Source organism: Kogia breviceps, chromosome 15 (assembly GCF_026419965.1).
Source record: "Kogia breviceps isolate mKogBre1 chromosome 15, mKogBre1 haplotype 1, whole genome shotgun sequence".
NCBI classification, from domain to species: Eukaryota; Metazoa; Chordata; class Mammalia; order Artiodactyla; family Physeteridae; genus Kogia; species Kogia breviceps.
This window is the reverse complement of record NC_081324.1, coordinates 83,631,550-83,658,992: the sequence shown is the minus strand read 5'-3', so window position 1 is coordinate 83,658,992 and position 27,443 is coordinate 83,631,550. Positions and strand designations below refer to the sequence as shown.

The 27,443-nt window shown below is 43.4% G+C and overlaps 1 protein-coding gene and 1 long non-coding RNA gene across 4 annotated transcripts in view; one reads left to right on the top strand and one right to left on the bottom strand.

Moving 5' to 3' along the window:
• Positions 1–8,374: 8,374 nt before the first annotated feature.
• Positions 8,375–10,646, bottom strand: LOC136792744 (uncharacterized). The gene is made up of 2 exons (XR_010837049.1): positions 10,465–10,646; positions 8,375–8,743 (listed from the first exon to the last, which is right to left on the bottom strand). It is a non-coding gene; the product is annotated as an uncharacterized lncRNA (long non-coding RNA).
• Positions 10,647–10,666: 20 nt separating this feature from the next.
• The window catches only part of SBNO1 (strawberry notch homolog 1), a 53,831-nt gene continuing 37,054 nt past the window's right edge, over positions 10,667–27,443 (top strand). Inside the window, exons 1-5 of one of the 3 annotated variants that reach the window (XM_067015875.1) lie at positions 10,667–10,911; positions 18,716–18,847; positions 19,374–19,478; positions 20,929–21,241; positions 26,158–26,258. In XM_067015875.1, coding sequence (XP_066871976.1) covers positions 18,716–18,847; positions 19,374–19,478; positions 20,929–21,241; positions 26,158–26,258 — 651 coding nt within the window. In that variant the 5' untranslated portion in view covers positions 10,667–10,911. The remainder of the gene's footprint in view (positions 10,912–18,715; positions 18,848–19,373; positions 19,479–20,928; positions 21,242–26,157; positions 26,259–27,443) is intronic. The other 2 variants (XM_059040629.2, XM_059040630.2) reach the window with 2 other exon arrangements.

Sequence of the window (27,443 nt, the reverse complement as noted above, 5' to 3'; positions counted from 1 at the left end):
CGAAAAAAGTTACAACAACTGTAGCCAACTGCTCCGCCGGACCCCGGCTGCTGCCCTGATTGGCATCGCCGCCCGCCTTTCCCCAGGCTGCTCGCCGTGATAGGCGAACTCGAGAGGGAAAGCCCGCCCTTCTCCCTGCCTCCCCGGCGGGGGCGGGGCAAGCGTCCGGACTTCATACAAACGCTTTCAGGACAGGTCCCAGCGGAGGACGTGGGAGGGGGTTTAAATTTTACCGTCTCCCCAAGTTGATTGGCTGCGCTGGAAGGACAGCCACGCTGCCATTGGCAGGCCCCAAACTCCGCCCTCTCCGGGTGCTGCAGCTCCGCCCGGGGGAGATTTAGTCAAGCAGCTGGAGGCCCGGCCTCGGATTAGAACCACTCGGGACTTCCGGTTTTTCGGGCTTTTGACCGGAACCCGACCTTTGACCCCTCGACCTCCCCTTATGACCTGGGAAGCCTAGGTCCCAGCAGTTTAACATCTGCACCACCTTGACCTTTCCAGCAGTTTAATCCATTCATTCCTAAATTGAAAGATTTATCGAGTCCACTCTTACAGTATTCAAAACCCGCGGGCACAGTTCTTAACCAACCGTTTTACAGATGGGGAAAGAGAGGACCAGCAGGAACAGGTAATTAACTTACTGCCCAGTGTCACCCAGCAATTTGATTGCAGGTCCTGGATCAGTCTTTTGACTGTTAGTCCACTAGAGGGCTACCTTAACCCCACGGAAACAACCGGGCACCTTTCTCCACCCAGGGGAGCTTGGTCGTAAGGTCCCAGAGAAACACAGGTGTCCTGGGTATTCTTTGCTTTGAACACAGGTAAGGTGTCCAGTTACAGCTCTTCCCTGGGGACCCCTCCTGGACGTATGAGGAGAGGTCACTCATCCATCCTCTCTTTTCGGTCCCCAAGAAGATTTTGGAATCCTCACCATTGCCCAAGTACCCTACCATTGCACCAGGAAGGTAGGAGAGCAAAATAAGGTGATATATGTGAAAGCACTGGGAAAAGTAGGAAGCAACACTTTTCCCACTCACTGTGTGCCCTTTGGTATATTATTTCAGCTCTCTGTCCCTCGGTTTACCCAGCTGTCAAATGATGGAGTCAGCTGTGGTCTCCAAGTTTCCTTCCAGCTTCCATAAAGACATAGAGGTTTTTACTTTCTCTAAAGTGCATTAATTCAACATTTATTGAGCTGTATACCTGACACTGTCTGGTCCCCCAAGGATACAGTGGCGAATAAGACAGATCTCTACATTTTTTAGGACAGAAACAAACAAGAAATCACTTTTTAAATATTAAATAGTGATTAATGCTATGGGTAAAATGAAAACAGGGAATTTTACAGAGTGTGAATGGGGAGATCATTGCTTCTATGGATTGGTGAAGTCAGAGAAATCCTCTTTGAGTTGGTGGCTTTAGGTTATACCCTAAATAAGTGAGTCCTAAGGGAGAAGGTACTTGTAGGTAGAGGGAATAGTGAGCGCAAATGCCCCAGAAGTGGGAATAAGCTTGGTTGTCTGGGGAAAGAAAAAGAAACCCAATGTGATCGGAACTGAGTGTATGACGAGAATGGAGGGTATCAGGCTGGGAAGGTAGGCAGGGGCTATATCACATAGGCCCTTGAAGGCTGTGCTGGTCTCTCAGCTCCAAATTCACTCTTCTCCACCCTGCCGTGCCATATTTGGGCTGCAAAACTGTAGTGCACCTTTGTCAGCTAGTGTTAGGTTCTGTCAATAGGTGAGGATACAGGGAGACTGGAAGGCAGGGAGAGGGACTCACTCCTGCCCGTTTGCTTGCTATTTCTGTCAGGGTAAGTAATGACATTTTGCTTCTGACAGACCATTTGGTTCATTCTCCAGGCTCTTGCCAGAAATAGCCTCAGCGTGCTACCTCAGAAGTACCAGCAGCAGCCCCTCTTCAGAGTTCTGAGCCCCAGGGCCCCTCCCGTAAGCTCTTGAAGGGCCAGTGCCAAAGTCACGGTGCCCCTTTCTCAGAGGCATAAGAACCAGCCCTCCAGGAATCCTCTTCTGATTCTTCTTCTCTGCTAACCCCGACGGGTCTCTTTGTTCTCCAGCCCTAGAAATGGGAGCTGCTTCCTGCAGTTATCATTAAATGACTTCAGTGTTCCCTTTCTGCTTGTTCGGTCCTCCACCACCTGTTTAATGAATTTCCTATTTTAAATTCTGTTTTCCTGACCGGACCCTGATGGACACAAAAGCCATTAGTAAGAACTGAGACTTTTATCCCAAATCTGATAAGAAGCCACTACGTGGTTTTAAGCCAAGGGTAGATGAATAGATTGGTCAATCTGAACAGCAATTTTCCAAACAGTTATGCAAACAGAAGGATTGCAAATAGCTACAGTTACAGTAATCTGCACTGAGACTCGGGATCTTGGAAAAATGTGACATGCTTCAGGACTGCCTGCTTACCGATCTCCATTTTCCTAAGATGACGTGGGTTCTGAAGTCACACCAGTGCTGAGATGACTTTCCTTACTCTAGGGTTATCTTTGCATTAATATTTGCTCCAGGCTTTTGCTATGGTTTAACAGTTTTTTATTAGCATCAGTTCTTTTTTTTAATGCAAGGGTTTTTTTTAAATTTATTATTTACTTATTTATTTTATTTTTATTTTTGGCTGCGTCTGGTCTTAGTTGTGGCACTCCGGATCTTCATTGCGGCACGCGGGCTTCTCTCTAGTTGTGGCGCGTGGGCTCTGTAGTTTGCGGCACACGGGCTCTCTCACTGAGGCGCGCAAGCTCAGAAGTTGCGGCGCGCGGGCTTAGTTGCCCCGCAGCATTGGGGATCTTAGTTCCCTGACCAGGGATCGAACCCGTGCCCCCTGCATTGTAAGGCGGATTCTTTACCACTGGACCACCAGGGAAGTCCCAGCATCAGTTCTTAAAAGGTTCTACCGAATGGGACATGTATTCCACAGCTGGGGACCACTGTGATCTACTAATTTCTTCCATTCATCTGTGAGTATAAATAATATACATACCTTTTCCTATTATATGTATGTGTGTGTATATATATAAATATGTACGTATGGATGGATAGATATACACCGATACATAAATATACAAACTTCTCCCATATGTATATATACACATACATGTTAATATGTGCAATATGCATATATACAATATATGTAATATATCTGGAATGCAAGGGAGAGTAAAACAATACTCTTTCTACCTCATAGGTTTATTGTTAGAATTATTATTATTATTATTTGGCTGCATTGAGTCTTCGTTGCTGCGTGCAGGCTTCCTCTAGTTGTGGCGAGCAGGAGCTACTCTTTTTTTTTTTTCTTTTAATTAATTAATTTATTTATTTTTGGCTGCGTTGGGTCTTCGTTTCTGTGCGAGGGTTTTCTCTAGTTGCGGTGAGCGGGGGCCACTCTTCATCGGGGTGCGCGGGCCTCTCACTATCGCGGCCTCTCTTGTGGAGCACAAGCTCCAGACTTGCAGGCTCAGTAGTTGTGGCTCACGGGCCTAGTTGCTCCGCGGCATGTGGGATCTTCCCAGACCAGGGCTCGAACCTGTGTCCCCTGCGTTGGCAGGCAGACTCTCAACCACTGCGCCACCAGGGAAGCCCTATTGTTAGAATTAAATGAGAGTGGGGAATTCCCTGGTAGTCCAGTGGTTAGGACTTCGCCTTCCAGTGTGTGTGGGGAAGCGGGTTTGATTCCTGGTTGGGGAGCTAGGATCCCACATGCCTCGGAGCCAAAAAAACAAAACATAAAACAGAAGCAATATTGTAACAAATTCAATAAAGATTTTTAAAATGGTTTACATCAAAAAAAAAAATCTTAAAAACAAAACCAAACCTTTAGGAACTTCCCTAGCCGTCCAGTGGTTAAGTCCGCACTTCCACTGCAGGGGAACATGGGATCAGTCCCTGGTCAGGGAACTAAACATCCTGCTTGCCACATTGCGTGGCCAAGAATATATAAATAAAATAAAATAAAATAGAGAAGTTAAAAAAACACTAAAAATTAGTTTAAATATATACATGAACCTTTCAAAATTGCATTTTAATTAGTATCTGTATTAGTCAAGATTGTTTTTTCCTTTTAATTTTTAAAAAAATTATTTCATTTATTTATTTTTATTATTTTTTTAATAAATAAATTTCTTTATTTATTTGGCTTTGTTGGGTCTTCGTTGCTGTGTGCGGGCTTTCTCTAGTTGCAGTGAGTGGGCTTGTCCTTGCGGTGGCTTCTCTTTCTTGTTGCAGAGCACGGACTCCAGGCACGCAGGCTCAGTAGCTGTGACGCACGGGCTTAGTTGCTCCGCGGCATGTGGGATCTTCCCAGACCAGGGCTCTAACCTGTGTCCCCTGCAATGACAGGCAAATTCTTAACCACTGAGCCACCAGGGACAACGGGTCAAGATTGTTTTGGATTGCAAATGAGAGAAACAAAGCTCAACCTAGTTTAAGAAAATAAGGGAGGAGTTCCCTGGCAGTCCAGTGGTTAAGACTCCACACTTCCACTGCAGGGGGCACGGGTTCGATCCCTGGTCAGGGAACTAAGATCCCACATGCTGTGCAGTGCAGCCAAAAAAACAAAAGGGAGTTTATCGTCTCTCATAACAGAAAAGTTCAGGGTATGAGTAGCTTCAGGAATGACAGGATGATCCAGGGACTCAAAGGATGTCAGCAGAAGGTCATCAGGGTTTAGTCTCTCCTCCTTTCTCCCCATTCTGCTCTTTGCCCCACTGGTTTCTAGGTTGACTTCACAGACTGGCCTCCAGCTCCACATCACGGCCTCTGCCCCCACTTCCCAATGTTATTTTGGCAAGGGAGTGTCTTTTTCCTATTATTTTCAGTACAAAGTTCTAGAATTGAAACTCACTGGCTGGCACTAAACCAATCAAAGTGGCCTTGACAATGGATCCAGTATTCCAATTGGCCAGACCCAGATTACATGCTCTACCCTGGAGTGATGTATGTGGGAGAATGTTAGCCCTTTCCATACCACACGGACTTTGAGTGGGCATGATTAATTTAAGGTGCTGTTATCTGAAGAAAGAGAGGTGGATTCTAGGGACTTCCGTGGCAGTCCAGTGGTTAAGCCCAGGGCAAGAAATACACAAGAGGGGACTTCTCTGGTGGTCCAGTGGTTAAGAATCTGCCTTCCAATACAGGGGGTGCGGGTTCAATCCCTGGTTGGGGATCCCACTTGTTGTGTGGTGCAAACAAAAAAAAAAAGAAAAGAGAGAGAGAGATGGATTCTGGGCAGTCAAAACAACTGCTGTTGCAGAGCACAGAGGATTTTTAGGGCAGTGAAAATACTCTGAATGATACTGTAATGACAGACACATGTAATTATACATGTGTCAAAACTCATACAACGTACACCACCAAGAAGTAAAACCATGGACTCTGGGTGATAATGATGTGTCCATGTATGTTCATCAATTGTAACAAATGTATCATCTGGTGGGGGGGGCTGTGGACAGTGGGGGAGGCTATGCAAATGTTGAGTCAGGGGGTAGTTGGGAAATCTCTGTTCCTTCTCAGTTTGGCTGGGAATCTAAAACTTCTCTACAAAATAAAGTCTTCAACAACAACAATACCGCTACCTGCGATTATGTCTACCACCTTCTAAAATCCAGTACACACTTCAGCCCACATTCTGGTGCTCTCTGCTGCATTAGATATTGCTTGATCAGTCATTCCTTAAAACTCTACTGCCTTGATTCTGCTTTGACCTCTTTGATTGATCTTTCTAAGTCTCATTGCATATTCACTTTTTAGATATAGGACTTCAGGTTTCTGCCCTTGGCCCCCTGCTCTTCTCTCTGCATTCTCTGAGTACAGTTTTATCCTCTCGTATGTTTTAATCCCCATCTGGATCCTCAAGCTGTAGACTCAGCTGCTTGCTAGACATCTCCACTTGGATTCCCACAGGCCTCTCAAAATTCCTTATGATAGACTTACTTTGATAGCCCCCAGTGAACAGCATCTCCCACCATTCATACCCTTGTGTGACTTTCCCTGAGTCCTATTTGGCCTTGTTAACCAGCAGAATATGGTGGAAACATCACTGTGTCATTTGAAAGCCTAAAATTTAAGAAAGGCTAGAAGCTTCTGCTTTCATGTTCTTGGGAGTCCTGAGCCACGGTACAAGAACCACGGAGAGGCTGCTGGAGATACCACTTTGAGAGAGAGAAATACAGCTGTCCCAGCATCCCAGCTGAGCCCAGCCCACAGCTCACCCACCAGCTGAATACAGTCACACAAGTGACTGTTAGCAAAACCAGAAGAACTGTCCAGCTGAGCCCAGCCCAACTTGCAGAATCACGAGAATAACACTGCAGTTGTTAAGTCGTTACATTTGGGGGTCATTTTTTACTTAACAATAGGTAAGCAAAGCATTCCTCATATCTAAAGCTGAACTCATTATCTTCCTCTTTAGACCTGTTTGTCTTCCCGAGATCAGCGTCTCAGCTAATGGCACTTGGCCTTCTTCTATTGTTCAACAATTTTGCTCCAGTTCAGGTTCTGTTCTTCTTTCCTCTCGACCTGTCTGGCCTTTGTACCTGCAGCCCAGTTCTTCGATGCAACTGCTGCACTGCTTCCAGAGTGATTCTTCTAGAATGCATATCTAACCATGGCAGTTCCCTGCATAACAGGCTTCTGAGTTCTTTGTAGCTTACAGAATAAAGTCCAAACTCAGTTATAAAAGGCTCTTTGAGAAGAAAATTTAAGATAAGAAATTGTTGGGCATTCCCTGGCAGTCCAGGGGTAAGTACTCCCTGCTTTCACTGCCGAGGGCCCGGGTTCAATCCTGGTCGGGGAACTAGGATCCCACAAGCTGCGCAGTGTGGCCAAAAAAAAAAAAAAATTGTTCACTAGGTAAAAAGTGGTGAACTAGGTAACTGAGCGGGTAAAGAGAGAACTTGAAGGCATCACAGACGTCACAGCTGTGGAAAGCAATTCTCACCACTCAGGCTAAGGGGACAAAGGGAAGGGGTTGGTGTAATTTAAACTTATAAATGGGACTTCCCTGGTGGTCCAGTGGTTAAGACTCCACGCTCCCAGTGCAGGTGGCTGGGTTTGATCCCTGGTCAGGGAACTAGATCCTGCATGCTGCAACTAAGACCCGAGGCAGCTAAGTAAATATTTAGAAAAGAAATAAACTTAGAAATGTAGAAGAGGGGGCCCCATGTTGCTGAAACCGAAACTCCAGGGAGGGGGTTCTGCTCAACTGGTGTTAGTGTCTCTGAGCTTGGAGGGTGACCCTGTGGCTGCTCTCACTGGTCCTCGTGTCTGACAGGAGAGTTTGGTGTGACGAGGCCAGCTCTGTAAGTGTGGGAAAAACCACAAACTGGATAGAGCTGCTGCGGTATCACTTTGGAGGGAAATGCACGTGCCAGGGTGAAGAGGTGTTGCTGGGATGACATTCACAGGAAACTTTTTCCTGCTCCAGCCTAGTGGCACTGAAACATCTGGCAAAGCAGAAACGTAGTTCTGCAGTGCATCACAAGGCAGAGCATAGATGCTTGGGTTTGGAGCTGAGAAACATTATGTTAACAACTGGCACACTTGCTTCGTGGTTTTTGTGTGTTTTTTTTTCGTTTTCTGGCCCCATCGTGCAGGATCTCAGTTCCCTGACCAGGGATCCAACCCGTGCCCGCTGCAGTGGAACTGCGGAGTCTTAACCACTGGGCAACCAGGGAAGTCCCTGGTGCACTTGCTTCGTTACTGTCCCTTCTCTTTGCTTCGCTCCTGTTTCAGGACATTTGCATGTGCTGTTTCCTCTTTCTCAAGTGCAGTTCTCTCTTCACTTTGCCTAGTTAACACCTACTTTTCAAATCTTATCTCGGTTATTGCTCCCTCAAGGAAGCCTTCTTTGACTTCCCTGATGAGGTCAAATTACTCTATAATAGGCTCTGTTAGCTTTTATGTAGACTTGTCACAGCTACAAGTTTACATTTTGTGTAATTTTGGGATTAATGCCCACTAGATTGTAAGGGTATTTATCTCAAGGGCAGGCACCATCCCTCACATCCCCCTTGATTTTTTTTCTTAAACTTGTGTCCCTAACACAATACCTCTAACATGGTATCTGGCTCAAATATTTGTTGAATGAAATGAGAAGTGTAGTGTAAATATAAATAGCACCCCCCCCCTCCCCGAGTGCAGGGGAGTCAATACCATGCCCGAATAGGGATTTTTCTGAATTATCTGCTTCCAGTAGTATCTCTGTTCTGGACGCAGCTCCTAAGTCTTGCTCCTGCCTCTGACCCTCAGTCTCTCAGTTCCCATCCCCTGATACAACTGCTACTTGTGTTGTCATTCTCAGATGCTCCACGCGAACATGCAAGCAAAATATATATTCTCATAGACAGAAGTGCTTCATTCTATGTTTTTTTAAAATTTTATTTACTTATTTTGGCTGTGTTGGGACTTCGTTGCTGCAGGCAGCCTTTCTCTAATTGTGGTGACCGGAGGCTACTCTTTGTTGCGGTGTGTGGGCTTCTCCTTGTGGTGGCTTTTCTTGTTGTGGAGCACGGGCTATAGGCACACGGGCTTCAGTAGTTGTGTCATGCAGGCTCTAGAGCGCAAGCTTAGTAGTTGTGGCACACGGGCTTAGTTGCTCCACGGCATGTGGGATCTTCCTGGACCAGGGATTGAACCCATGTCCCCTGCATTGGCAAGATTCTTACCCACTGCGCCACTGGGGAAGTCCCAGAAGTGCTTCATTCTTTTGAACAACTGTTTCACTGTAGAAAAGTACCATAGTTTAGTTAATTAGTCTTTTCTTCAAAGACATTAAAGTTGTTTCCCATCTTTTCCTTCTACAAATGCTGCTGCAATGAATGACCTTGTGCATAACATTTGTGTGCATATGTGCAGTTATATTATAAATATCCCCTGAAACACCATCTTTTACTTTGGTTCAAGGTAAAGAGATTATGCAGAGATGGCAGCAAGAATCTAGCTTAGATGCTCAGAAAGTACCTCAAAAGGTGGGAGTTCCTAGGTTAGACCTCTGTCTTCAGAGTCTAGGACTCATCTAGTCCCGGTGTACAACTAGAGATTGGGGGCCACTTGTAAACTGAATTGCTCCAACCAAGCTCCAGAGACACTGATGCATTAACTATCAATACAATGTCTTAGGTTTTTTGCTGTATTCTTTCTCTTTCTATAATGTGACAATTGCTTGTTTGCTGTCATCTACACTAGACCATAAACTAGGCTAGGGTAAAGTAGTGAACAAGACAGATGAGGGCCTTGGTCTCCCATGGTTCTTTCTTTTGGCCACGCCAAGCAGCATGCGGGGTCTTAGTTCCCCAACTAGGAATTGAACCTGTGCCCCTGCAGTGGAAGCACAGAGTCTTAACCACTGGATCGCCAGGGAAGTCCCCAAGGCCTTGTTCTTATGGAACTATTTTTGTTTTTTTTTTTTACCTTATAGGTTTGTGTGTTTATGGATTAAACGAAATAATGGAGGTACAGTGATTAGCAAATCTGCAATTTAAATTGTTTGTTTACATGTATACATATATAATATTCATGTATATAAACACAATGTTGGAAGAGTCATAATTATTCTTGCCATGACTACATTTTTTTTCCTCTCCCCCAGCCCCACACTGTCTCTTGAAGAGCTCACACCTTAACCTCCAAGTTAAGCAAACCAGTAGGTTTGCTTTGAGCCCAAGGCGAGTGAGAAGCGCCGCCGGTAGGGGGCAAGAATCACCCAGGCGTGCCCATTACCTAAGCAAGGGATTCAAAGAGCATTCTCAGAATGACTTTACAAAAGGGTTACCAAGAAGTTAATTTGTTTATTCTGTGTCAGGTCACTTAGTAGTAGTAGCAATAATAATGATCATAATGGAGAATATGAAAATAAGGAAGTGAGAGGTAGTAGCGACAGATCTGCAGCAATCATTAATTGAGAGCAATAGTTTGTTCAGGTTACCAGGCGTGTGTGAATAAAACAGAAGTGGGGCTGATTGCGCTCTCACTCCTTAGGATCTGAATATGGCAGTGGACCAGCCGAGGGGCTCCGAGTTACTTGCGGTTACACATTGAATAAAGTGCTTTGAGCAAGCCTAACAAGCAATGAGTATGCGAATATTTTTTTCTAGAATTAACTAAGGTAACGAGCTTTCAAAGTGACAGAGACGCCACTAGGTAACTTCCTGGCCCAAAGCCACACACCGAAAAGGTTTTGAAAACAGCTTCGGGCCCCTCCTAGCCTGACTTTGAAAGCCGGTGTGGGACGCATGCGCCCGGCCCACCGGTTGACCTCCTGGTGGCAACCCAGATCACGGACCTTCTTCCCGACAGCCCGCGAGGGAGAAAGGGAGGGGGAACGGAACTCTCGCGAGGTCTTTCGAGCGCCGGCGGAAGCAGTAGACACGTGACTCTCCTCGGCGGCCTTCGCCTTCCCCCCTCCCCCTTCCTCGGAAACCCGGCCCCCTCACCCCTCGCCCACCCCGGAGCCGCGGTAATGGACGGTTTGGGTTCCGGAATTCCCTTGGATCCAACCACTGATACCGGGTCGGCAGGAGCGACGGAGTCCGTGCTTAGCGGCGAAGGCAGGGGCGGTCAAGATGGGGGGGGAAAATCATCTTCCTTCACCTAGGAGGGAGGCGGGGCGGAGAGGGGCACTGGAGAGTGGGGTGGGGGAGGGAGGAAGTCACGTGGGGCGTGCGGCGCGCGCTGCGTGCGCGCGGCGCCTCATCCGTCGCCCCACCCCCTCCCGGCGGGGCGGGGCTGGGGGTCTGGGGGGGAGGGGCGTCAAGATGGCGGCGGGGAGGTAGGCAGAGCCGGACGCCGCTGCTGCCGCCGCCACCGCCGCCGCCTCCGCTCCAGTCGCCTCTGGTTCTTCAAGCCCTCGCCACCCGGAGAAGCTGTTCCGGCGTCGGATCCCGCGGGGAAAGTAAGTCCTCTCCTTAGCCCTTTTCTGCCTCTACACTCCTCCTCCCGGACAGCCTCCCACTCCCACCCTCCTCAGGGGGCCGTGCGGGGCCGGGCTGGGGGGGGCCGCCACCTCACCCCGGCTTGGGGCCTCCCTCGCCCCTCGCAGCCCCCTCAGCTGCGCGCCCTGGGGGCCCTCGGGGGCACGGTCCCGGAGGCGGCCCCGACGCGCTCGCTTCCTCCGCCCGTCAGCGCCGGGCCCTGCGGTCGCCGCGCGTGGGGCTCTCGGGCCCCGGGGGCCCCGCTGTCCCGGGCCGGAGGCACCCCGTTTGGGCGAGGAGGCAGCGTCTGCGGACGCCGGCTCCTGCTCCGACTGGGCCGTTGCCCCCTTGCTTCCGCGGCTCGACCCGGGGGCTGCGAGGTCCCGGCCCTTCAGGAAAGTGAGCTCCGTAATCTTCAGAAGTCCTCCTGCTGGACGATTGTTTCGGTTCAGGGCGAGTGCGGGAGGCGACAGGGTCGCCCCAGATCTGAACCCCCACACCTGCCGTTTGCTGATTACCTCGCTGTCGGGGCGATGGGGACGGTACGTGGGGCACGTGGGGCCACCTTCACGCCTCACCCGGTGGTTAGGTTAATTTTGCCTCGAGCTCATCTATGTGGAGGGGAAAGGCGGTTGGGAATTGGCTTACTTTGAGAGTGTTTGGCGTAACGATCATCTAAAGTTCCCCAAACCCGTGTATGCTGGTGGTTTCCCAGAAGTGGTTTGGGGTCGGTTTAACCGCTGAGGAGATTTGGATGTGCCTGAACCCTTGTGATTGTTTCTTTCCTGACCCTGGCATCCAGCTCCTCCCCTTTCCACCCCGGCTTTGTGTTTCTGTTTGGTTAATGTTTGCGGACCACTAACTTGATCCTCGCACAGAGAAGCTCTTTTTATGTGCGTTCTCCGTTTACTGTGGGAGGCTTTTGTTTTGGGGAGTCGCTGGTTGAGAAACGTGGGAAAAGAACGGGCGAGAAAATGAGAGTCAAATAAAGCAACGTTTTTAGCCATTGAATTGCCCAGCCAGTTGTAACCGCACCCGGAAGTTTGTACTAAACACGTGTTGATGAGAGAAGGTTAAAAACTGGGTCCCCTGTGACCTTTGAAAGTTGATTATTAGCAGTTTATGTTGAGTTAAGTGTTTCATATTCTCTAGGCAGCCAGAATTAGAGACGGAATAGGGTTTCTAAAGTGTCGGCCAGGAGGGTCCAGAAAGCTGTCAAATCCTTAGTTGCTCTCGTGCGGTTCCTCAGAACAGTTTCAGACAGTTAAACCAGATAACAGTGCGGAGGGATTCCTTTTTTTTCCCAGTTATTTACCGCAATCAGAACTGCTTTTCATAAGCAGTGGGGAAAGCCTTCATCACTGCACAAGAGATAGTTTGTACAGAATTTCTAGGATAAAATGTAGAATTTGCTGCTGCTGCCTTGAGTGGGACATTAGTTTTGCAAGCAAGGGAACATTTTATTTTCATGTTTAAAGAAGTTGTTTCCAAAGTTTACCTTACCAGAGAAGACATCTTTACTCTTTTCCTCTGGATTCTGCTTTTTATCTCCCAATCTAACTTTATTCACAGTCTAATTTTGTTCCATACAATCCTCTAGAATTTTAAATAAATTTTATTTTAGTTGCTGGGTAAATGTTAAAAAGGGAGACTTAGTGAATGGCTTACAGATCGTAAATTCATCATCTATTCATCCACCCGTTCATTCATCCATCCTTGAATGCTCTTATGTGTCAGTTTTATATGTTTTAAGGGTTTTGCTGAGATTACTATTTAAAAACGTGCAGTGTGGAGATTCTTTTCATGCTTTTTTAAAGTCTTTTTTCGCCTCAAAGACTTAAGGTACAGATAATATTTTGGCATTTCTTAGTCTCTAAATTGAGCTTTGATTTGAGACTTGGCGCCTTGCCTGTGAAGGAAGACAGCACACAGGTCTGAGGTCTGCTCTTAGCAAGATACCTGACTTTTCGTGAGGCTCTGTGGGTTCTTGTGCTTTGCCTGCCAAAAATTGGTGTAAAGATACTTTCCGAGAGGAATTGTTTTCCATTAAATAGACAATTAATAACCAAGGTGATGTTATCCTTAAGTTTTTGCAGTTGTCTTTTTTTTATGCTAATCGATGGATCCACTTTGATGTGGTTGAGCTTTACTAAGTAATGACAACCTTGTGATACCACTGAAATTTTCTGTAGATGGAAAAGATAGGCTCTCGAAGAGCAGGAACTCTTATGAAAAAAAATATGGTATAAATCCCGTCAAATTAACTTGCTTGTTTACCTCTTGGGAGACAGTATATAGCACAGAGCAGTGATTTTCAAACCTTTTTTACTGCGTTCCACAGTAAGAAATGTGTTTTACGTTGTGACCTAGTACATAATGCACGCATAGAACTCAGTTTCGTGAAATAATGTTTACCCTCTCTGCGTGTGCTGCATTAATTCTGTCTGTATTTAAAATATTTGAATATTCTATATTTGAAATATCTAAAAATACTGGTCATGACATAACTTACATTATTTGACAACATTGTTGTGAGCAGCAGTTTGAAAAATACTGGTATGGAGTTAACAGCACAGAGTTGTGGCGGGGGAGGCGCGGGGTGCAGGGCGCCGTGGTATCACCCCTCCTAGGTTTGTAATTCTGCTCCAAGCTCGCTTTGTTGTTACCTTGTTACAGTTCATCTCTCTAAGCCTGCTTCTCATCTCTGACAAGGGAATAAGGGGTAGTTTTTATTCATGGATTATTTTGAGAGTTAAACCCGACCATATAGTGAATGTCGAGAAGACTAGCCATTTGATTTTGATGTTGTGATGGAGAAAGTAGTCCCCCCCACCCAAATCTTTCTTGGGCTTCTTTTTCAAAGCATTTTTGAAACTTGTATATAATCTGCACATTCCTTTGTGAGTCCATTCTTCCTATAGGTTTTTGCAGTGAGAGTGAGGGGAGGGACACTTTACTGAGCAATCGCTGCTTGGGGAAGTAGGTGTGAAAAATACAGATTATATTCTTTTAGGTAAAGAAAATCCTTTTTAGCAAACTTCTTTATACCTTTCTTCCCTTCCTCCTGATACTCTTAAGGAACCAGCACTCAGTAGACACTTAATGAATACTTGTTGATGGACTTAACCAGCTAAATTCTAAGTGGATCATCATCCTTCAAATTCTTAAGCTGAGTGCCGGTCATTGACATCCAGGCTACATAAAAACAGAGTTGGGTCAAAAATTAGACATGTTTAGCACTGTTAAGTAAAGAGGAAAATCCTTTTCAGGCAAAGATTTTTTTTTTTTAAATAAATTTAAATGTATTTTATTTTTGGCCGCGTTGGGTCTTTGTTGCTGCGCACAGGCTTTCTCTAGTTGTGGCGAGTGGAGGTTAACTCTTGGTTTCGGTGCGTGGTGTTCTCATTGCGGTGGCTTCTCTTGTTTCGGAGCTCTAGGGTGTGCGGGCTTCAGTAGCTGTGGCACGCAGGCTCAGTAGTTGTGGTGCACAGGCTTAGTTGTTCCACAGCATGTGGGGTCTTCCCGGAACAGGGCTCGAACCCGTGTCCCCTGCATTGGCAGGGGGATTCTTAACCACTGCACTACCAGAGATGTCCGGCAAAGATATTTCTAAAATGATATTATATGTGCACATTTAAAGATGTCTACCAGTTTTCTCTCGATACACTAATTGATTAGACGTATTGGATGTATGACACTTGAGTAAAAAGGGTGCTAGTATTTTATAGAACTAATGTGGAAGTTAATTAGTGAATAAATTGCCAACAGGTAAAGTTTGTATTCTAGATATAAAGTGTTGTATCAGAAATTTGAAGGAAAATATTTTTTGAACATTATAGTAATGTTTATAAATACGATAGTTAATAGTAGCTGATATTTATTCCACGTAGTGTAATATTTACTCAACACAGCAATCCTGTAGAGTAGGTTCTATTTTTATTCCCATTTGAAGATGAGGAAACTGAGTCACAAGTTATTACTTAACTGTGTTACACTACTTAGCAGATGGTGTAGCCAGTATTTGAAACCAGGTTTTCCCCTTGACTTCATCGTCTCCTCAGCCTCTGTAGTGTACTGCTGTTGCTGCTGCAGGTACATCTCTTGTATCTGCCCAGAGCTATAAAGATCTGCTTCGGTCTCAACAAGAGGAACCTTGTCCTTGTTGATAGGTTTCAGTGTTGGTGTTCTCAGTGGGAACTGTATCCTTTCATTCTTCTGATTGGCTGTTGTTTCTCAGGATTCTCTTCCTGCCAAGGATGTTTCTTAGTTTCTCTCTACTACTGTGTCATTAGTCCTTATTTATCATAGACACTTTCATAGGTGTACTATTTTGAATAGGTGATATTTTCAAATGTATTTATGATAAAAATGGAACCTTTTTGTTGTCCATTGTTTGAGATAGAATCACTCTGTGGTTAGTAGTTAGCAGTTCTTTTGCACCTAACAGTGTTTGTGTTTACATTATACTTAGTGGGTTCAAAGTGAAAATGTTTTTTTCCCCTCTCAGGAATAAATCTTACTTGTTTGTAAAATGTGGGGAAGGTTACATAATATAACCTTTTAGGGGCTCTGTCAGCTTGAGCACTGAAATTCTGTGAGTCTGTAATATTGATAGTTTCAGAATAAGAATATGATTAAATATTAAGGGTTTTGCTTAATGGAGTTAGAGAATGGCATAGATGTGGCCTCTCTATCCCCTCCCCACTTCTCATGCATAAAAAGTGCAAGTAGGGAATTTGTGCCCAATTAGCTTGAGAGAAAGGATCCCTTGATTTTGTTTGTGTATAAAATATATATAAAATTAAATTTTCTTTCATTAATAGCTCGTAAAAGACAATGTCTCTTACAGGCATTGTCAGTACTAGGTCACTGCTCAGATCAGAGGGTCTCAAATTGTGATTCTTATGGATTTTGAGTAGGTCACTGATAATGTTACTTACAACTGTTGCCATCACTTCCTATGGACTCCAACAAGTTTATTCCCCAAATAACTCTCTTCCATGATATTTTTGTACTTATAATGCTAATTGTTCAGAAAATATATTTCAGAAAGCTCTCGTGAGTTCAGTAACACTTGGATTAATGGATCCCTCGGCCTCCAAGCTTTCTGTGGTCTGTAGTTTAGGAATCATTGGTTTAAAAGAATGTGCTTTTGTTTCAAATGTAAATAATTATTTCCAATATTTACTTTAAAAAAGATGACATTTTGATAGTCTCAGGAATTATTAGTCTAGGTCAGAATTAGCCATAGCAAGTGGGCTAAGACCCTGTATTCCCATAGGTCATTGGTCCTAATGAAGTATTTTATAGATTGAAAATGTTTTTAAAGCATTGGTTTGCTCTCTTGGTACATATTTGTACTATGTACTAGGATAGTAGTTTGTAAAGCATGGTCAACTATGTATCAGAAAAATGGATCAACTTTTTTTTTTTAAATAAACTTATTTATTTTATTTATTTACTTTTGGCTCTGTTGGGTCTTCATTGCTGTGTGCAGGCTTTCTCTAGTTGTGGCCTCGAGTGGGGGCTACTTTTCATTGTGGTGTGTGGGCTTCTCATTGCAGTGGCTTCTCTTGTTGTGGAGCACGGGCTCTAGGCACGCGGGCTTCAGTAGTTGTGGAACGTGGGCTCAGTAGTTGTGGCTCGCGGGCTCTAGAACGCAGGCTCAGTAGTTGTGGTGCACGGGCTTAGCTGCTCTGCGGCATGTGGGATATTCCTGGACCAGGGCTCGAACCCGTGTCCCCTGCATTGGCAGGTGGATTCTCAACCACTGCGCCACCAGGGATGCCCCCAAATGGATCAATTTTATATTAAACCCATATTGTGACATTTCTCCTTGTCTCCTCTGTCATCTGGTTCTTTCATATTTCCATCTTGTTGTTTAATACTAATTCTCCCCTTTCCAGTTTTAATCTTAGACAGGCGTTTATTCCAAAGTTAAGTATTGAAACTTCACAGGTTAACAATATTGACTTCTTGATCTACTCATTGGAAAGCGAATGCATGGGCTTTGGGAAGTTGAACGGTCTAGATCTGGGTGTAACCTTGGGCAAGTAATTTAAGCTTTCTGAGCCTCAGTTTCATTTCTAGAATTATAGTACTTACCTTGCTCAGGCTTGTCATGGGCTAGTGATGGGCATGAAGAGCCTGACACTGTGCCAGGCTTGTAGAAGATACTTAGTCACTGTCGGTTCCCTGCCCTTCCTCCTATCTGCTCAACATGTGTTCTTCCTTAGACTTCTTTTCTTTTCTCTGAAACATTTTGGGGAAATCTCCTTTGGGCTATCCTTCCTCTCATCCTTTAAACAGTAGGTCTCTCTTAGTTTCATTTCTGGATGTCTGTGGTTTCCGCCTTAAACTTACTCGTATTTCCTTTAGAACATCTTTGTAAATGATGTACAAGCGACATAGACCTACCTAGTAGAGAATTTCTCTATGAAATGTGCTGCTTTGATCTAAAACAGTGGTTCTTGTATGTTGGGAAGTCGTGGTCATGGTATTCTTAGCTAACAGCTTTTTTTTTTGTATGACATAATGAAACATTTAATTGCCTTGCACAGTCTGAGAATAAATGGACTAGCTGAAAATTAGTATATTTATGTAATGTGAAGGTCTTTGAGAAAAACAAGTAGTCAGATTTCTCATAATTATGTTTGTGTATATAAATCGGTTATTTCAGATAAATTAATGAGAAAAGTTAAAATTAAGAAAGCTCTGTTAAACAATTTTTTCCCTACAAAATGGATAAAAATCCATCTTAGTGGTAGAATAGTTTGATTTGGCTCCTATGAGTACAGTTGGAAAACCCCAGCTGAAAGTGTATTTGCCTGCTCCAATTAGGCATTTTCCCCCTAAACTCCATATATCTCATCTTCCAGGTCTCCTGGGCTCAACCTTTTTCATTTTCTCTTGGCTTAACTCTAATTATCCATCAACTCATGCTTTTTTGTGTGTGTTTCGTGTTCTCCCTTCCATTTTGAGCTTTTATTTAAACTTAGTCTTATGGATTCTCCTTCTTAAATACCTTGGAATCCATTCCCCCTTCTTTCTCTTTATATCTTACTGTTATAGCACATCATCTTTTTCCTGATCTACTGTAGCAGTTTTCTAAGATGTCTCCCTGCCTTGGTCTTACTCTACCCATTCTCAGTTTGCTTCCATACTGCTGTGGAGTAATTTTCTAAGTCACACATCTATGTTTTCCAGTCCTCTATCTGAAAACCCTTTAGTGACCCCTGATCCTCACGGGATTAAATGAGCTCTCTAGCATGGTGTTCAGAGCTGTGGGCGAAAACTTCTTTGTCTCTTGCCGTCACCTTTGTGAACCTCGTATTTCTGTTCTGAGCTTCCGTACCCATGTTGAACTACTCTAGCCATCTTTCTTAGAGTGCCAGCATCATTCGTGCCCCCATAAGTTTGAATGCACTGTCGGGAAGATCCTTGTCTACCTGGCAATTTCTTACCTGAGACTTGGCTTCCTTGTCATCTTTGTAATCTCTCTCCCCAGGTGAAATCAGCATTTCCTTCTCTGTTCCCATGGCATTTTGTAAAGACTGTAATACACTCTTTCTGTGGTTTACATACTTTTCTCTCCTTTCCATCTTAATGTGAATTTCTTGGGATCAGAGACTATTTCTCTTCATCCTTTTTTTGCCTGCTGTGTAGCAGGTTCTTACATAAATATTGAATGAATGGATCCAGTAGAAAATGTTGGTTTATATTTAGAAGAGAGTTAATTGTCATTTTAAGTTTTTTAATGTTAATATTTAATATTTTGTTCTAAAGATGGTGGAGCCAGGGCAAGATTTACTGCTTGCTGCTTTGAGCGAGAGTGGAATTAGTCCGAATGACCTCTTTGATATTGATGGTGGAGATGCGGGGCTTGCAACTCCAACACCTACCCCTCCTGTACAGCAGGTAAGAGTTTTCCAAAGCCTCTGTAAAAAGTGAGTTTTTTCTTAATTTTATTTTCTATTATAGGAATAGGTATTGTTAAGCCTTAACTTTAAATATGCATGTGACTATTACTTTTATGTTGAGTATTAGTCTTTATTCACAAAGTGGAAAATACTTGGCAGTGAAAATCAAGACATTATTTTCTGCTTTGAGATATAACGTAAGAGATGAATTGCTTAGAGTTATTGTGGGAGGATGACTAATCTCACTATTTGTCTTTGTACTTTATAGGAATATTTTTCTGAGGATTCACTATACACATTCTCTGAAAGCCAGAATAAGATTCTGGTTTTAGCGTAGTTTAGTGAAGATGTTATGCTTGCAAAGATTGTGACTTTACACCTGGTATCAGTGATTTTACATGCCATTTGAATGTAAAGCTTGAAAAATTTTTTTATTTTAATAAAATAAATACATTCCTTGTTCTTGAAACAGAATTCACTGCCGTCATTCTTTATTTCTTTCTCTGATGTTGTTTTCTCTCCAGTCAGTGCCACTTAGTGCATTAGAACTAGGTTTGGAGACTGAAGCAGCAGTTCCTGTTAAACAAGAACCAGAGACGCTACCTACTCCAGCACTATTAAATGTTAGGGTAAGAATTATTTAGATTTGGCATTACTATGAAAATAGTTTAGGGTTGTAGCAAGAAAATAACCTTTAATATGAAATAGTTTTATTTCACTAGTTCTGTTTTTTGCTACTTCTTTCCCAGTATTCTATCTACTCTCACCTCCTACTTTATAAAACGTTTCTTTCACTCTTCTGGTAGTTATGTTGATCAAAAGATTAGGGGGGAAACCCCCCATTTTTTAAGGTTATTTATTGCAAGTGATAGAAAGTTCATGAAGTAAAGATGAACTACACGTTAACCCACTACACTTTTCATTTTTACTTGTTTGTTTCAGCTTTTGTCCATTGGTATATATAGTTTTTATGTGATTGTTATTGTGCTTTAAATGTAGAGTTCCGCTGACCTTGCTTTAAACATAGCAGTTTTCTTGTTGTTGTTGTTACTGTAGGCTGGGCTGCACGGCTTGTGGGATCTCAGTTCCCCAACCAGGGATTGAACCCGGACCATGGCAGTGAAAGCCCTGAACCCTAACCAGTAGGCCACAGGAAACTCCCTATGCATAGCAATTATTAATATAGGCTCTAGTGGTATAAAATTATTAAACTGGTTAAAATTTGATAACTTTTGATAAATTATTGTTGAGAGTTACATTTAAAATTAATAGTAATCTAGAAGAGTCTTGTTATTGAAGTTGTGGAGAAATAACAAATAATTTGAAGGGGGAAGGAAGTAGAAATAGACTTAAATTTATAAAAATACCTGTGTTGTACTTTAGTTGGTTGAAGTCACAGACTTTTGTTATCCTCAAATCTTGACTTTTTTTTTTTCATTTTTGTCCAACTCCTAACTCCCACCCCCCACTATAAAAATAAAAAGCTATGTAGCTTTGCCTTAGGCTCAAAGGAAGCATCCACATTATCACTGATATTTGTAATTTACCTGGGCGGATCATTCATGGGGCATAGGAATTTAAAACTGTGCTTGGTGGTCTTATCTTATTAAGTTAAAACGTTAGTATAGTCTGTATGAGAGCAGACAAAGCATTGGACAGGAATCTTAGAATGTTACAAATGGAAAATGGTCCTCAGAGAACCCGGGCCTCCGGAGGTAAAGTGATTTCCCTAAGGTTATCTTATTAGTTGGAGGCAGTGCTGGGATTAGAAATTATGTTCCTAGTCCTTGTGTTATGTAGGGTGACTATACATCACATCTCGCTTAGGATACTCTCATTTTATGCTTGCTGCCCCCAGCACTACTACTGTACCTTCTTTTTCCTCAAATGGTGTATTTTAACTAGGTAGGTTATATCTAATGATATGATATTTATTAGAACCAAAGTGCCAATGGTTGGGTAAGATTCTTAATAAGTCAGTTTTAGAGTTTTAAATGGCCTGCTGTACTTGTGGATATGGATTACATTAGAGAATAAAGAATTTTTCACAGGTATGATGTATATCGTTTTCTTTTCTAGCATCAGCCTCCATCTACTACAACATTTGTGCTGAATCAAATAAATCAGCTTCCGACTTTGGGATCTACAATTGTAATGACTAAAACACCACCTGTAACCACGAGTAGGCAAACCATCACTTTAACAAAGTTCATTCAGACTACTGCAAACACACGTCCTTCGGTCTCAGCACCAGCAGCACGAAATGCTATGACCTCTGCACCTTCAAAAGACCAGGTTCAACTGAAGGACCTACTAAAAAATAATAGTCTGAATGAACTCATGAAACTGAAGCCACCGGCTAATATTGCTCAGCCAGTCGCAACAGCAGCTAGTAAGTCTTTTTGTTTTCAATAGTGTCAACTGCTTGCCTTCGTTAAGATATGTCAGTGTGTTTATAAGGGTTTGCTTAGGTTTTAAAAGAAGTAGTCATGACAGGAGATGGTATCTGCATGACTGTGGATCTACAGTATTTATGCAATTCAGGGAAAGCAGAAATTTAGAAGGCTTAGCCTTAAGCTTTAAAATGAAGTGTGGGGGCTGCCCTGGTGGTGCAGTGGTTGAGAATCTGCCTGCCAATGCAGGGGACACGGGTTCGAGCCCTGGTCTGGGAGGATCCCACACGCTGTGGAGCAGCTGAGCCCATGCGCAACAACTGCTGAGCCTGTGCTCTAGAGCCTGCGTGCCACAACTACTGAAGCCCACGTGCCTAGAGCCCGTGCCCCACAACAAGAGAGGCCACTGCAGTGAGAGGCCTGCGCACCACAACAAAGGGTGGCCCCCACTCGCCGCAGCTAGAGAAAGCCCGTGCGCAGCAACAAAGACCCAACGCAGCCAAAAAATAAATAAATAAAATTAATTAATTAATTTTAAAAAAGATAAGCAAAAATATGTATTAAAAAATGAAGTGTGGAATTATCAGGTAGCTACATGAACACCATGAGATCTCAGTTTTATAAATTGTGAATAACTGGTTAACATTTTTGTCAGTCATTTAAATCAGTGCTTTTCAAACTTTATAACTGTGAGTCACTTGGGGATCTTTGTACAAAAACAGAATCAGATTCAATAGGTCTGGGATGGGGACCAAGATTCTGCATTTCTCACAAGCTTTTTAGAGGTGCTGTTGCTGGTCGTCCTTGGACCATGCTTGAGGTGTAATGGGCTTTAAACTGATACTTCGCTACTTTAACTCTTACAGTTTTATGATTTTGCTTGTCATTAGCTTCACTGTATGTTGGTAGTCATGTTTTTTAGTAAGTTTTCTTTTAAAATAGATAAACTTTCATTGTAATGAAAATGAATAGTAGTTCACTGTATTTTCTTTGAAGAGTGAGCACTCAAAATACTTTTTAAATAATAGCTTTACTGAGATAATTCACATACCATTGTACTTTTTTGTTTGTTTGTTTGTTTTTGCGGTACACGGGCCTCTCACTGCTGTGGCCTCTCCCGTTGCGGAGCACAGGCTCCGGACACACAGGCCCAGCGGCCATGGCTCACGGGCCCAGCTGCCCCGCAGCACGTGGGATCATCCCGGACCGGGGCACGAACCCATGTCCCCTGCATCGGCAGGCGGACTCTCAACCACTGCGCCACCAGGGAAGCCCCCATTGTACCTTTTAAAGGGGTACAATTCAGTAGATTTTATTTTATTTATTTATTTAACATCTTTATTGGAGTATAATTGCTTTACAATGGTGTGTTACTTTCTGCTTTATAACAAAGTGAATCAGTCATACATATACATATATCCCCATATCTCCTCCCTCTTGCGTATCCCTCCCTCCCACCCTCCCTATCCCACCCCTCTAGGTGGTCACAAAGCACCGAGCTGATCTCCCTGTGCTATGTGGCTGCTTCCCACAATTCAGTGGATTTTAGTATATTCACAGAGTTGTGCAACCATTACCACTAGCTAGTCCATAATGCTTTAAGTGTAGGTTTAGATCTGAAGAGAAAAAGCTCAACAGTGATTTGATCACTCTTTTTAGGCATTCGTTTATGCATAAAGAGTGTAAATTTTACAGTTAATTTTTCTTGTCTGGAGTGGCTTTTTTATTGCTCATTTATTCAACAGATATTTATTTATGTATTAATTGCCACACTGCGAGGCATGTGGGATCTTAATGCCTTGACCAGGGATTGAACCCATGCCCTCTGCAGTGGGTGCACTGAATCTTAACCGCTGACCACCAGGGAAGTCTCTGTTCTAGGATTCTGAGACTATGGCTGGGAAGAAAACTGTTGAAATCTCTGCCCTCGTAGAGCTTGCATTTGAGTGGAGAAAAACAGACAATGAACAGAATAAATAAAGTATATAGTATGTTAGGGGTAGTCACGTGGAGAGAAATGGAAAACGGAATATGGTGCAGGAAGAGGTTGTATTTAAGTGGAATGCTTAGAGGAAGCTTTGTATTTAGTGTAGTAAGGTAATTTTAAGGGTAAAATAGAATTTTTTTTTAACTTTGGCTCTATCAAATTTTAGTAGTATAGTTTTAGAAACTGAAAAATGTGAACTCTTTTTTTTTCTTTTTTTGGCTGCGCCACTCGGCTTACAGGATCTTAGTTTCTTGACCAGGAGTTGAACCTGGGCCTCATCAGCGAAAGTGCCGAGTCCTAATCACTGGACCGCCAGGGAATTCCCAAAATGTGAACTCTTAAGAGGGATATTCTTTCCTTCCTTTTTCCATTGAGCTAAGTAGTATTTGACTCCCTGCCTGGTGATTTATACTAATACATAGCATCCCACTGGGCTCTTGGAATGGGATGCTGGATATTGAATAGAGAGTTCCTCCTTCCAAACAGCTGCTTTATTTTTCCAATTGAGAGAGATAAGTTTTAACACCCGATATATAATTTTGTAGCAGAATTGATTGCTGGGAAGTTCTAATGTGCTTGTGTTTATAGAGTAGAGGGCCAGGGACTTCCCTGGTGGTCCAGTGGTTAAGACTCTGCACTCCCAATGCCGGGGGCCTGGGTTCAATCCCTGGTCAGGGAACTAGATCCCGCGTGTCACAAAGATCCCGCACCCGGCAATGAAGATCCCACATGCCGCAACTAAGACCTGGCTCAGCCAAATAAATAAATAAATATTTAAAAAAATAAAGTAGAGGGCTGGGGCATTCTAAAGGAATGAGCAAGGAGTGTTTGTAGGTGATGCAGAACTAACTTTGTCTTCAGTGACAAATGCAATTAAAAATATCAGATAATCTAATCTTTGAGTCCATACCTTTGTGCCTTATGGCTGTAGTTTTACTCTTAACGTTATTGTCCTGAACTGACTGGAGCCTGGCAGCTAGATGCCCATTGAGAAATCATTTTAACTGTCTCAGGATTGATTTCCATTCTTTGCCATGGAGAGCAGGACCATGGCCCTGACCTAGCTGAGGTGCAGGGCAGCATCTGGAATGGCTCCTGGGAGACTTAGGGGTGATCAGCAGTTAGTAGAAGCTGCTTTTCATTAAAGTCTTTGGATTTAATGAGGAGAAAGACTGCTGCTGTGCCATCGTGAGGAAAGAGTTTAGAGAGCAAAACAAAACAGCTTTGGAGCTGACCGAGTAATATCTCGTACAGTAACATCTCCCACATCCAGTATAATACTTCTTAAAAGACAAAAGACTGCAAGTCAAGGCCATCCTTGTGTGGAAGGCTGAGAAATTGTCAGACTAGACCAGGGCTGAAAAAGAAACATGGTAAGTGAATGCCGGAGATAAACCAACTTTTGTGTTGTAGGAGAGGGTCATCTTTTTACTGAAAGGGAAGAATGTTAAAAGTATGAAACTGCAAAGAGCGAGGTTTTGCATGTTCTCTCTCTCTCTCTCTTTTTGGCCACCCCGCGTGGCTTGTGGGATCTTAGCTCCCAAACCAGAGACTGAACCCAGGCCCTCAGTGGCAGTGAAAGCATGGAGTCCTAACCACGGGACCGCCAGGGGGTTCCCTGCATGTTCTCTGCCCCTTTTGCAGCCCTTCGCCCTTTAGGTTTCTCTCTGGCTTCTGATCTCTCAGTTGAGCTCCAGTCCTGTAACTCTTTCTATGAACTGTTCAGTGTCTCTCCCACAGTTACATTAAACAGATCTGTGCTCCTAAGTAAATTTATTATCTCTGTACCAGCTTCCTTATTTTACTAACACTTTAATCCCAGCCATTTTGTAGTCCCAGGTGACAGGCCACCCAAATACTCCCTATCTTTTGGTAGAATACATAAGGTCATAATCCGTTCTCCTGGTGTAATTTTCACACTGTAATTGCAAGAATACCAGGTACTGGGAGTGCTTCAGGTATACTTGGAGGATGGAGGCTAGTTGCAGGGGCTCAGAACTTCTCAACCAAGTAGTTCTACTTTTTTTTAAAATTAATTAATTAATTAATTAATATTTGGTTCTATCGGGTCTTCGTTGCTGCCCGTGGGCTTTCTCTAGTTGCGGCAAGTGGGGGCTATTCTTCGTTGTGGTGTGTGGGCTTCTCATTGCTGTGGCTTCTCTTTTTGCAGAGCACAGGCTCTAGGTGCGTGGGCTTTAGTACTTGTGGCTCGCGGGCTCTAGAGCGCAGGCTCAGTAGTTGTGGCGCACGGGCTTAGTTGCTCCACGGCATGTGGGATCTTCCTGGACCAGGGCTTGAACCCGTGTCCCCTGCATTGGCAGGCGGATTCTTACCCACTGTGCCACCAGGGAAGCCCAGTAGTTCTACTTTGATTAATACTTTGATGGAGAGGTTCTTGTGCTATATCTAAAAAGAGTTTGCAAACCACTGGTATAGAAGAACAGGTTCATTCTTTGGAACTTTATTCTGAGGGAAGACAGTAGAGTTCCCAAACTGTTTTTTTTCCCCTTCCAGAAATAACTATTTTGCCTTGAAAGTTAGTAAGTACCTCCAGATCAGGTGCGATTGATGCTGTCTTGGTGATAATACCAGATTTTGCACCGAGTGAAGTGTCTCAGAGTAATGCTGGCTGTGGGTAACTGTTTTGAAAATAAACTGCCAAATAGAGTTCTGGTTAAGGTGTCTTTTTGATAAATAGTTTTCAAATTTCCTGTGCACATGCTTCCTTTTAAGTAGTTTTCTAATGTTAATTCTTACCTCCATAATGACATATAGCTTGAATATTTTTATCCTTATGCTTAATTTAAGTTAGAGATAAGCAGATTGGTATTCTTTGGTTTGTGAAGTGGGTAAACTTTACTGAATTTTTTAAAAACTGTAGGAAAATAGGTATTTTGTTCTAAAATGTAAATTATCTCTCCCCCTCAGCTGATGTAAGCAATGGCACAGTAAAGAAAGAGTCTTCTAATAAAGAAGTAGCAAGAATATGGATAAATGACATGAAAATGAGGAGTTTTTCCCCGACCATGGTGAGTTTCAAAAGCTATATCTGTATTTTTGTGTGGTATGAAAGTACACTTAGCTAAGTGTAGTCCTCAGAAAACTTTTTTTGGGGTGAAGGGGAGCTTCTCAGCCACATAAACTAATGAACAAGCATTAAACCTCACTGGAATAAATTAATATATGCTAAACAAGGTGATTATAACATACATATTTGATAGGGTAGAGTATTATACAAAATACTGACACTTTTCTATTGTGAATTTTCATCTGATAAGTAAAAAGGACAATGTGGAGTTAACCAAAAGTATTTGATAATTATGTTCATTTTAGGATTGAGCCTTATTATATAGCTGGTTATGGGATGTCAGATCATATAATGGTTTAGTTATGAGTAATTGTATGTTAACTTTTTTTTACATTTTGGAAATGCTATATGCTTCAGGTAAATTGATTCTGTGCATGTATTTAATAATTACGCAGTGTATAACCCTGCCTCTGTGTGCTGGGTTTCTGGCTCCCCATTTTAATAAACATATAATTAACACCATATGGTTTAAGTAGTAATATAAGGTACAGCAAGAGGTAAATAGTGATGCTCGCAATAGGGCTTATGAGTTTGTAGGAAGATGAGACTCAGGTGGCCTGGGAGGACTTCAATTTTTTAAAAATAAATTTATTTATTTATTTGTTTTTATTTTTGGCTGTGTTGGGTTTTCGTTGCTGTGCATGGGTTTTCTCTAGTTGCATCGAGCGGGGGTTACTCTTCGTTGTGGTGCGCAGGCTTCTCATTGTTGTGGCTTCTCTTGTTGCGGAGCACGGTCTCTAGAGCGCAGGCTCAGTAGCTGTGGCACACGGGCTCAGTTGCTCCGCGGCATGTGGGATCTTCCCAGACCAGGGATTGAACCCGTGTCCCCTGCATTGGCAGGTGGATTCTTAACCACTGCGCCACCAGGGAAGCCCAGGACTTCATTTTATGGAGGAGATGTCGTGGAGTTTGGGTGTCGAGTCTGGAGAGACTTTGAGAGGGCATTTTAGGAGGGAGCTACAGCATTAATAGGCACAGAGGAGGTGGTAGCTATATGCTTAGGATACTTGGCTTGCAGGAAGAAATTGGAGTGGTTTATTGGGGTCTCTGTGGAGGGTCCTGAATTGAATTTGATGGACTTGGGACTTGGAGCAGCACCAGTGAGGGCTCCTGGAATTAGAGGAAC